Here is a 12,170-nt window from a genome sequence, read left to right as displayed (position 1 = left end):
TCCCCCCCCCCTTCATTCCAATCAATCAGCCCACATCTATTAAGCGCCCATGGCTACCAGGCACTGTGTAACTCTGTAACCATAGATGGCTCTCTGAGAAGGGAGAGGGGGAAATGCTATGTTGGGAAATGTAGGTAAGAGAAAAGCAGAGACTTCACTCAATGGCGTTGACACTTTGTTTCATATAACTCTTAAATGGAGGACGTTCTAATGTTCTAATGAGGAGGACAGCATCAATGGGGGACCAGGGAGGGATGCTTTAGTTTGGGGCATCTCAGGGATGGGGAGTAGACTGATTTACCCTTTTCAATGGCGGTAGTGATTAGATTACGATTTCAGAAATAAAGTGGCAGGGGAGGGGGTGGAACAGACAAGAAGCAAAGGCCCCCAGGTGAGCAGATATGCAGGGAGTAAAATGAAGCATGGTTGGAGCCTGCCTGGACGTCAGAGGTGACTGAGATCCCCACCTGTCAGGCTGGCAGGGCCCTGGGCAGGAGCAGGGGGGCCAGAGAGGAAGTGACCACAATCTGGAAGGAGAGAACGGGGCAAGGAGGTGACGTCGAATGCAGGAGAAAGGCTTCACCATCCTGGCTGCCCTCCCTAAGGAGGACACTCTGGCTTGTCAGAGTCTGCCTAAAACTTCAGTGCCCAGAACTGACCGCTGCTCCAGAGGAGGTCTACCCAGGGAGGAGCACAGCAGGACCATGATCATATGTGACCATGATATGTCACATCCTGATATGTGAAAGCTCCGTCCCTTCTCTACATAGCCCAGAATTCTGTTAGGTTTTCTGGCCTCCACATCCCACCGCTGACAGGGCCTATTAAGGTTCCAGGTCTCCAGAGCCTCTAAATCTGTGGAGAACTAAAGAGTTGGAGACAAAGACAAGTGGACTCAGGGTAGTACTGTGCAGGATTAATGATGCATTTTGGGACAGAGATTGGAGCCTCATGGGGAGGCAGGGTGGGACAGATAGATCTAGGAAGCCTTGCTGGAAGAGGAGACATAGGCCAAGTTGCCAAATGCAGAGAGACAGTTTAGAGGGATGGGTTGAGGACCTTGAGTACTTCCAATGGCTACTCTGACCTCTCCTCTCACTCCCCACTTTTGCTCCCCCCACCCTGTCTTCTAGCCAGCAGCCCACACGCTTCAGTAACCGGTGCCTGCAGATGATAGGGAGATGCTGGCCCCACCTGAGGGCCCTGGGTGTAGGAGGGGCAGGCTGTGGTGTGCAGGGCCTGGCATCGCTTGGTAAGTCCCCCACCAAGGGGAGGGTATAAGTCTTTATTACCTGGGAGTTCCTGCCCCTGAGTTATTCCCTTCAGAAAGCCAAATGATCCATGCCTACAGCTTGGAGCAGTGTGGCCACATCTTGGAAAGAGGGAGGTTCCGGTGGGGCCCAAGGAGCAGGGAGTGACCCAGAGTCTGAGGCATGAAGACTGAGGACATGACTTAGCAAGACTGAAGAGAGGCTGAGAAAAACCCTGTAGAGTTTTTAGTGGTTCATGTCCCGGGGGGGGGCTCTATTCTGGTTGGGGGAGGGGGTGGCAGGAAGTGAGGGCAGTCCTTTTACTGAGAGGCTGGAGATTGGCTTAGCCGTAGATCAGACTGTCTCCCCTTAAAGCCAAGCTGGCCAGGAGATGTAGGAAGTTGCTGCTCAGCCCTGACCTTTCCTCGGTTTCCCTCTACTCACCTCCAGCCCGGAACTGCCTGAGGCTTCAGGTATTGGAGCTAGACCACGTGGCAGAGATCACCCAGGAGGTGGCAGCTGAGGTCTGCAGAGAGGGGCTGAAGGGCCTGGAAATGCTGGTGCTCACAGCCACGCCCGTCACCCCAAAGGCCTTGCTGCATTTCAACAGTGAGTGGGCAGGGGAAGCAGGAGCACTCCTCACAGTCAGCATGTCCCACCATGCTTGGTCTTGTCCTACTGGGGCTCATGTGTCAATCACATGCCAATATAACCAGTCACAGGGGTGAGGGGTGAGGCTTGGGGTCTCTAGGAAGAAGCCAGTGGGAACTCGGGCTGATGGGGACAGGCTCTTTGTGGCTTTCAATGCTGGGGTGCTTAGTTATCTCCACATCTCAGTGCTTTGCACATGGAGCTGTTTTGTAAATGTTTGATAGGTGAATGGACAGGTTAATGAGTGGAGAGATGGATGGATGGTTGGATTAATGAGTAGAGGGATAGAGTGATTAATGAATGGAGGGGTGGATGGATTAATGAATGCAGAGATGGATGGATGAATTAATGAGTGGAAGTTAGGATGGGTGGGGAGATAAATGAGTGGAGAGATGAGTGGACGGATTAGTGAATGAGGAAGGGATGGGTGATTGTATTAATGATAAGAAGGATGGCTGGGTTGATTCATGAATGACTAGAAAGACAGATGGATTAATGAATGAAAAGATGGATGGATTAATGAATGGAGGGATAGATGAGTGGGTGGATTTGTGAATGAATGAAGGGAAGGATGGATTACTGAATGGATGGTTGGATGGATTAATGAATCGAGAAAAAAATGAATGAATGCATAATTTGCTAGTCCTCTGTAAATCCAGGTAAAAATCCCCAACCTTTCCTTTGGCATCTGAATTTGGGGTATTAATGTAATAGTATAGGTTGGCCCTGATGTCTGAGAGGCTTGACATTCCCTCATTCCCCAAGTTCTGGGTCATGTGCCAGCCAAGACCCGTATCATCTTCTCTCTCCCTGCTCCTTCCCAGGTGTTTGCCGGAACCTCAAATCCATTGTGGTACAGATTGGGATTGTGGATTACTTCAAAGAACCTGGGAGCCCGGAAGCCCGGAAGCTGTTTGAGGAAATGGTGACCAAGCTCCAGGTGAGGAGGTTGGAGGGAAGCTGTGTCTGACCCCCATTTTCTCTAATGTGACTATCACAGAACTTGCTTCTGGTGTGGAGTGTATAAAGATTCAATCTCTAAAATGACAGGGACCAGGGGAAGGCAGAATAGAGGTGGGGAACACTCCTAAGAAAAACCCTCTTATCCTCTAAGGAATGGGATGGGTCGGCTTTCATCTGAGGACAACCTGAGATCCTAGAGCCCCTGCAGGCTTGATGTATAAAGACTAAAATTGGCCAGCTGATGTTATAAACTCCTAAAGGTGTTGGAAGTGAGGGATGCATCTTCCTTTCCCAAACCCCAGACACAAAGGCCATGGTCCTCAGGGAAATATCCATATTTAGAGCATGGTAAGAGGGTGACAAGGATGGGAGAAAAGGAGTGATGAGAGGTGAATGAGGATGATAGGGGTAAGTACATCACTTCCTAGAGCCCCTCGAAGACTTTGGCAGTGTGGGCGATTCCCCAAGCCATCCTGCACCTGAGAGCTCACCTGTCTCCCACACCTACTCCTCGTCTCTTGTTCTTTCAGGCACTTCTGTGCATTGGACCAAAGACAGGTGGGGTGGGGTCACCAGTGACCTCCTGATCACTCATTCTAATGGGGTTTTTTGCTGACCTTCTTTTTCCTGACCTGTCTGCCGTGTTTGCCATTCTTGACCCATGCCCTCGTTCTTAATACCCTTTACTTCCCCTTGACAACATACCAGCTCTTGATTAAAGATCTCCAAGGAGGAGGAAGCCACCAGTCCATAATGTTCCTCCTTCTGCCCCTAGGACCAGGGCGAGAACACCATCATGGGGCAGTGGGGGGAGTGCTGGACTTGGGGTCAGGGAGACCCAAATCATTTCTAGCTGTGTGATCCTGGGCAAGTCACTCCAGCATTCTTGGCCTTAATTTCTTCTATAAAATGGAAAGGTTGAACTGGAAGACTTCTGATGGCCTCTGGATCTATGACCTCCAAAGGGCTGCTCCAGCTCTAACCTATGTTCCCTATTCTGTGGGACAGCCCTTCAAAATCCTTAAAGACAAGTCACTGCAAAGATCACAACAGATGGCCCTTTCTCGAGTCTTCTCAAGTCAATATTGTACTCCTTTGCCTAGAATTTGACGCCCCCCACAGTCTGGTGCCACTTTACCTTCTCCAGGCTTATCAACTATTAAACTCTTCCACATACTAGATGTACCCGCCAAGCTGGACTACTCTCTTCCCCTCACGCAACATGAGACCCTTCCCACCCCAGAAAAGCTATTCTAGATGTAAGACATTCTAAGTCTTCATCCGTTCAGAACCGAAGCTGATGAGCCCCCACTGATGTGTTTACTTCCATCAGTCAGCCAAAGGACACAGGTCGTAAGAAAAGTAGTGAGAGAATAATCTTCCCCTTCCATAAATCTTAGTCACACTGTCCTGCAGATACACAGGGCATCAGTAGGAAGAGTGGACACATAAAGGGGTCAAAGTCATGTCAAGAAAAGCTCAAAATAGAGATACTAATGTCTCCTAGTCATGGCATTGCCCTCTCAGTCTGCTCCCTGCTGACACTCTTCTGTCTCGGTCTTAAACCTGGGGATCATGCCACTTTCCTGCAGCTCTCTGTCTCTCTGTGTCTCTCCTTTCCTCCTCCCTCCCTCCCTCTCTTTTCTCCCAGCATATCCTCCAGGGCCTAAGCATCAAGCCTTTTTGAAAGCCCAAGCCTTCACACACATGCAGTACATGAACTAAAACAGAAAACCTCAGCTGCTTTCTCATCAGAAGAAGAGAGGCTTATTAACTTCCAGTCTTCTCTGACAGGGGCTTAGCTCTTTTGGAACATAAAACTGCCAGCGAGCTAATTAGAACGCACAGACCTTGAATCTATCTTGAATTTTCCCCCTTCCTATTAGCAGAATCAAAGTCATTGCCACAAATACCTATGACTTTTGAGTCAAGAGGACTTCCTAATTCTAATATTCAATTTTATCAATGTGAGTATTCCCTCCAGAGGCAGCTAGGTGTTCCAGGGGATAAATTGCTAGGCCTGGAGTCAGGAAGACCTGAGCTCAAATCCAACCTCAAGCACTTCCTAGTTGTGTGACCTTGGTGAGTCACTTAACCTGTGTTTGCCTCAATTTCCTCATCTGTAAAATGGGGATAATAATAGCACCTGCCTCCCAGGACTGTCACTAGGATCCAATGAGTTAAACTATGTAAAGCCCTTTAAAGAGTTATATAAATGCCTGTGATTATTGCAGAGGGTAACTCATCTTCACCTCATGCTACTTTTGTCCATATTCTCCTATAATTTTGTAACAGGCGATTCACCCAGTGTGTAGGGCCTTCATCCGTGCCTCTGAGTTCAAGTCCTGACTGAGACCCTTGCTAGCTGTGTGACCCTGGGCAAGCTACTCAACCTCTGTTTGCCTCCACTGTAAAACAGGAAGCAGAATAGCGTAATAGCACGCGCCCCCAAGGATACCATGAGGACCACACGAGATCACGTTTGTAAAGCACAGTGCCTAGCACACAGTAGGTGTGTAAGAAATGTTTGCTTCCTTCCTTCCTCCCCTTGACATCACAAGGAAACTGGTGGAGAATGGGCAGCGTCCAGTGCTTATGGCTGACTCTTCCTCATGGCCATCCTGTGTTCTCCTCTTTTTTTAGCTCCTACGACTATTTTACATCTTTCTCTCTGCTTTCCCTGAGCAATCCTCTGCTCACAGTGCAGTATCTTCTGACCACGGCTCCCAGGCGCTCTCCCATGACCTCTGTGGGCATCCTCGATGTGGGTTCTCCTGAGCCCGCCATGGTCAGTTTGTTTGAGGTTTAATTTTCTGGGGGAAACTTAAGGTTGCAAAAAGAATTTTGTGGTTCTCTAAATGGAGCCTGTTCTTACTTCCGAGCCGAGCTTATTGTCCGTTTACAGCATCTACATGTATACACACACTTGTATGTATAATGCTAGGTTACATAGTGCTGGCTAAGCACCAGGCACTATGCTAAGTGCTTTTTACAAATATAATCTCGTTTTATCCTCAAAACATCCCTGGTGTGTGCGATTATCATTTCTATTGTACAGACAAGGGAACTGCAGCAGACAGAGGTGAAGTGACACTGACTGTGCCATTTTACAGACAAGGAAACTGAGGCAGAGGTGAAGTGACTTGTTCAGGGTCACACAGCTATTAAGTTTCTGAGGCCAGATTAAAACCTATATAAGAGCACATGCATATATACAAATATGTGCACGGTGTATATATACATGTGCACATATAAAAATGTATATATATTTAAAGATGGATGGATAGATATCTAGATAGATAGATTCAATAGGGAAGCCATTCAACTGCATATCATTGTCCAAACAGTAGGAATTATTCATCCACTTTGTATTTCATTTGTGGATGGTAATGCTAAACGCTTGAGAGTGATTATGGATCCCACATGGGTGGCCTTGTGATGTTCAGGGGCTTGAAGCAGCCAGCTCGATGTAGTTTGCAAATAGTGTCTGGAGAGCTTCACCATCCATAGCCTTCCATGTAGCTACAAGATGCAGATTTGGAGCACTAACTTCCATTTTCCTCAGGCCCCTGAAATTCTTTGAGTTTCATCATGCAAATGCCTCTCCACAAGCACAGAATATGAGCAGACACAGTCCTTGTCTCGTTCCAGGTCCATATTCATGATGATGAGGATGAGGATGATTAGAGAGGCAGTTATGGAAGAGGGGAAAGAGTACTGAATTTGGAGTCAAAGGACCCAAGTTTGGATTCACTGCCTACATGACTCTGAGTGGGTCACCACCCCCCTCTTGGCCTTGTTTTCCTCATGTATAAAATAAGGGGATTGGGCTAGATGACCTTTGAAGACCTTTGGGGTCCAAATCTAGGATCCTATGAGGCTCTGTGTGTGTGTGTGTATGTGTGTGTGTTTGTGCTAACAAGCCTCCCAGATTTTGAGCAGCTCTATGTTTTCCCCAACAATTAAAAATTTGTACTCCCTACAAATTATGTCAGGTACACCATGATATGTGTGTACATGCAGAATACAGAAAGTAGCCTATAACATATTTCTGGGTAATCTTCTTTACATGAGTAACCACTTCTTCCATTTTTCCCAAAACATCATAAGTCACTGCCCCTACAGGTCTGGGACTTCTACAGTGCCTCCTGACCTTATGGAAGGCCCAGGCTGACAGTTCAGTATCCATGGACCACTGGCTTGCCATCCCATCCCTGGGTTTGTGGAAGTCTCAGCCTGAATCTTATAGTCTCCAGGTTCTATAAAATCCCCCCATTCCCTCAGGGCCTCCACAACTGGATTAGCAGGTTAGAAAGGGGCTATGTCTGGGTTCATCCCTCTTCATTGTTTGAAGAGAAGTCTTTCTGCATCTGGGATACACTAGACTGAGTTCTCTAACCCTCCAGTGGGTACCAAAGGTTCACAGGTCTAAGGTTGGAGGGGACCTCAGATGCTATCTACTACACCCCCTCCCCATTTTACAGATGAGGAAAATGAGGCCCAGGGAAATTGATTCACATGTCCAAGGTTGCACAATAATAAGCATCAGAGATGGGGATTTAAACCCAGGTCCAGGTCCTGAGCTAGGGCTCTTGCCTCTTCATCCCTCTGCCTTCCAATATGCAGGACACTCAGTTTCTTCTTCATCTGAATCACTATCTACTGAGCTATTATTACCTCCCACTAATGGCCTCTACAGATTGTAAGAAGGCAACTCTTCCTAGAATCCATTTCTCCAACCATCCAGTTCTCTTGTCTTCCTGCTCACCTGGGACTCTCTCTACCTCCCCAATAGGCAATAGGAGTTTGCAATGCATTATTTTGTTGTGTAGGGCCCCATCCCCTCTCTGGGCCTACTTTATAATCTGGCAAGTGGCCCAGTCTTTGGCCTAAGATGGCTTCCCATCAATCCATTATCTCACGTGCCCACTGCACATAGAGGTTTCTGGGCAGAACTCTCTGCCCTTGCCCAAGGTCTTGACCATGAATTTGAGCATCATACCATCAATGTATCTATTAGAACTTCTCTGAGCTGCAGCCATGACTAGGCCATAGGCGATGGTTATGTTACTGGTCATGCCAACACTGATGGTGCACTTTCCAATGGGAGTCCCAGGTGGTCAATGGCACTTTATTGCTGATTTCAGACACACCATCTACTGAACAGGGAATGTTTCCTCATTGGTCTTCCCTACCTAGAATGTAGACTGAACTCCTAACTGACTGGTGCCTCTACCCACCCTTGGGAGACAGTGTCCAGTACTTGTACTATTCACTCACTCAAAGGACTTCTCAAAGATAGACATCTCCCTTCAACACCAAGAACTCCAATTTGTGTTTGGGATAATGAGCCTCACTGTCATAGAGTTCTTGTGACCATGATTCTCTTGGCACAAAGCTGGCCCCATGCCAGCCTAGCGTGGCCATGCCATGCAAATATCTTACCTGCATCTGCCTAAGGCAACATTAACCCTTGGGTGAGGCATTTTACCAAGTCTTTGAAAACTTGTTCATACTTCTCATTCCAAAATCTCCAAATTGTGTCTATGGGGTGGGCTGACCTTTCTTGCCCCTCCTGCATTCAGTTCTTCCCAAACATAGGACCACGAGGGAGATTATTGAGAGGCTTAGCAGTGATAGCATAATAACAAATTTCTGATAACCTCCAAGTCCCAGGAAAGTCTTCAGTTGGTGATGATTCCTTAGACATGGTTGACCAGCATGCACTTCCACTCAGTAATTACAGTAAATCTGTATTTACACTTTCTTGACACACTACCACCCAGGGACTGGACAGAGGCTCTTAAAAACTTAGACTTTCCCACTGATGCTGCAAACCAACGGTTTCCAACCAACCGGACACCTTTTTCATGTTCCAGAAAGGATGAGGTCATTCTGACAACACAGATGCTCCTTGAGAGCAAAGACTCCCATTTTCTGTCTTTGTACCCCCAGCACCTCACAGAGGGCCTGGCATAGAACTTGGCATAGGACCTGGCACAGGACAGCTGCTTCACAAGGACTTGCTGATTGACAGATTGGTTCAGATATGCCAATGTCAGGTAGTTCCTGTGTCCTAAGCCACTGAAACATGACTGGCTCCCTTGAGATTCCTTGGGGCCTACTTTCAAAATGGTAGAATCATCCTACTGGGCAGATAAAAGCTATCTTCTTCTCCCTTCTGCTGGCGCCATGAAGATATGAGTTTGAACCCTGCCTCAGATCCTCTATGTGACCCTGGATAAGTCACTTCTGTCTACCTCAGTCTCTTTATCTGTAAAATACGGATATTAATAGTACTTACTTCACAAGGTTATTTTAAGAATCAAATGACCTGAAAACAATGTTTGTGTTTCTATTTATTTCTCCTTTCTTTTTTTTCCAATAATAAAACCACAGTCTAGGGCATCTTGAACTTATGGCATGGTAGAGTTCCTTCATTCAGTGCCCAATAGTTAACACAGTCTGCATCTTCCTAGGCTTTTCCCATTCTACCCCCTTTGAGCATGCAGACTATGGTACTCTTGGATTGTACCATCCACTCACACTTCTCTCAGTTGGTCTAATCCTCCATATCCCAGAAGGCATTCTTCTGAGTCAATCTTGCCAAGGTTTAGAGTTGTTGAAGCAGACCCTAAGTTGAACACTGCTCTTTGGGTACACTACCCACTTCCCCCTGGCTAGGATATTGCACCAGCATTGACAATGAGCTCCTTCCTCCTCACTTGACATCAATGACCTATCATACCAGGAAAGATGTCTTAGAACCCCATGGGGCTATTTTCTGTTTTATTAGCAAATCTTCCTTCCTCTGATCCTCTTCTTCCACATCAGTTGTACCAACTGTACAACTCTTTTACCCAATTGTAGCTGGGAAACTGTTCTTACCATTGATGAAGCTGCAGCTTTATCAATAACAAAATCTCATGTATGCTCTTGAGACCTTGAGCTAGCCTGGTACATACAGGCGCTGTCTCCCTAATCATGGCCCTTAGCAGAAGCTTCTCTATCCTTAACCCAAACAGAGAGCTCTCCCTTTACTGGGAGATGGTTAGGCACACCTCAGGTGTTGTCAGCTTTCCCTGTGCTGGCAAATTGGCTGCCCAACAACCAGTTCCCATTTAATCCACAAGCATTTATTAATGCTTATATGAGTAAGCTTATGGCTTGGTAGATATTGGTGTCTCAGATTCCTTTTTTTGGTAACACTAAAGGCCTAGATTTTCCCACATCTTTCATATTTGTATCTCCCCTCCTACTGGCACCTTAAAAACCAGTCCCTTGATGTCCTCAGAATTGTGCTGCTTCCAGCACAAGCTTATTCTGTCTCCTCTTAGTCTAGACTTGTCTGTTTTCATTTCTACCAATTCCATTTCCCTTCTGGGCACATCTGGGACTGTGATTATAGAATCTAAGTGTGAGGTCTCCACTTTTCCTTGACTGTGAAAAGAGTTTGTTACAAAAGTCTTTGCAGATCTTTTCCAATTTTCTTGTTTCTTATCCTCCTTTCTTTTTTATCCTTAAATGCCCTCAAGATGATGTTGCTTAAACTGGATCTCTCACCATGCTTTCCATTTGCTTTATGAGTCAATCCTGCTCATAAGACGCTATCATCTTTCTCTGTGAGATTTTACTGATGTACGTGTGTCTCTGCTTTCTACCCCAAGTAACGTGCTAAGCACTGGGAGTACAAAGAAAAGAAAAAAACAATTGTTTCCCACAAGGACTTTACATTCTAATGAGGGAGACAACCAGAAATAACTAGGTACACACAAGATATATACCAAGAGGGAAGGTAATCACAGGGAGATCAGCTGCAGTATCCACTGACATCCAAAAATCTGAAAGCATTACATTTTCAGTATATGCACTTGCTAATAATCCCCCATGTTTTTCTGGGTTGGCCCTATACCATCCACTTATCCCAACTGTGATATGTTCAAGCCTGGCCTCAGAGGGTTCTCCTCCTTTGTTAGATGGGCCACTCCCCTGAAAACCTTCCCTCCTCAGTCCCCTTTCTTAGTGTTGGTATACCACCTTAGTGTCTGCACTCCATCCTTCATCATCCATTCTGTACCTGGATCTGCTGGAGTCGACACTATCGTTGCACTGTGATCCAAGGAGATGCTCTAGGTGAGGGGCGGGGTTGGGAGCACCGTACATTGTGCCATGACTCCTTCTCCAGCCCTACATTCCACATTGGGTACTTTCCATCTCTCCCCCTCCCTCACCAATTGTTCTCAGCATATCATTGTCATCATAATCAAAAGTCACTTCTAAGACCTTAGTGTGCCCCAAGCTTCCAACCATATCCATGATAGCTCCTAGACCTGATTTTCCCATCCCATTGTAACCCAGGCATTCTGCAGTGTTGATAAACACCTGAGTGCATTTTCCACAAATAGTATAATAGCTATTTTCAGTAGCTGGCCTCAAACACATAAGCACACATCAGAAAGTGCCTGTTCATTAGTGACCTGAAGAGAATTTTTCCCCCTCTCTAGATGCCTGCATTAAACAGGACAAGCAAAATGGAGACCCCAGACAAGCCTAAACGATGTAGCGCCTGGATCACCCCTCCTCCGTGGGGCATCCCCAGGAATCTATGCCAGTTTCAGGATATTTTGTAGATCAGTATCCACTCAAAACCATAACGTAGAAGCCCCCACCAATGTGCTTAACATTGTGGCTAGTCAGAGGACATAATTACTTTATCGTAAAAGAATGTAATAAAATAGCCTCATGAAAAGATGGCAATTAAACCTTTCTCCTCCTTCCCCACAAACCTACCACAAAGACACACAAATCGGCAGGGAGTGGGACATGCAGATGGATCTCTCTTAGGGGACCAGGGCATATTCCAGGCAAGCCCAGTGATGCCTTCTGGTGACGTCATGGCACTGCCCTTCCTGGCTGAGCTCCCTAAGGAGAGCAATCCTCTGCTGGCTCCCTCTCCAGCGGGTGTAACATTCTGCTGCTCCCACTTTTCTGAATCTCCTGGGCTCAAGTCCTCAGCTGACGTCCTCTTGCCTATAGGAGGAAAAGTAGGCTGAGCCTTATTTCTTTCCACTTAGAATCTGAGTGTCAGCTCTGTTAAAAAGGCAGGGCCGTCACTTCCCCAACCCCAGGAGTCATCAGGCTACTTTCTCTTCATAAGGAGAGACATATGTCAGTTCCTATACTCTTTACTTTCCAGCAACCCAGCATAAGCCATGAAGCCAATTGGCGCCCACGGCATTAGTCTGTGTTTGAACTCTTCCCCTTAGCACAATCCTCTCTGTCCGGAGCCTTGGTAGGCTAATGCTT

The 12,170-nt window shown here is 46.7% G+C and overlaps 1 protein-coding gene across 1 annotated transcript in view; it reads left to right on the top strand.

The window, feature by feature from the left end:
* FBXO41 (F-box protein 41) overlaps positions 1-12,170 on the top strand; it is a 30,674-nt gene that overhangs the window by 12,741 nt on the left and 5,763 nt on the right. The window contains exons 9-11 of the mRNA XM_069066700.1: positions 1,134-1,252; positions 1,701-1,859; positions 2,726-2,841. Coding sequence (XP_068922801.1) covers positions 1,134-1,252; positions 1,701-1,859; positions 2,726-2,841 — 394 coding nt within the window. The remainder of the gene's footprint in view (positions 1-1,133; positions 1,253-1,700; positions 1,860-2,725; positions 2,842-12,170) is intronic.

Source organism: Petaurus breviceps, unplaced genomic scaffold (genome assembly GCF_028583685.1).
Source record: "Petaurus breviceps papuanus isolate PSGF00001 unplaced genomic scaffold, PetGlider_PUasm1.0 139, whole genome shotgun sequence".
Taxonomy (NCBI): Eukaryota; Metazoa; Chordata; class Mammalia; order Diprotodontia; family Petauridae; genus Petaurus; species Petaurus breviceps.
This window is presented reverse-complemented; position numbering and strand designations above follow the sequence as displayed.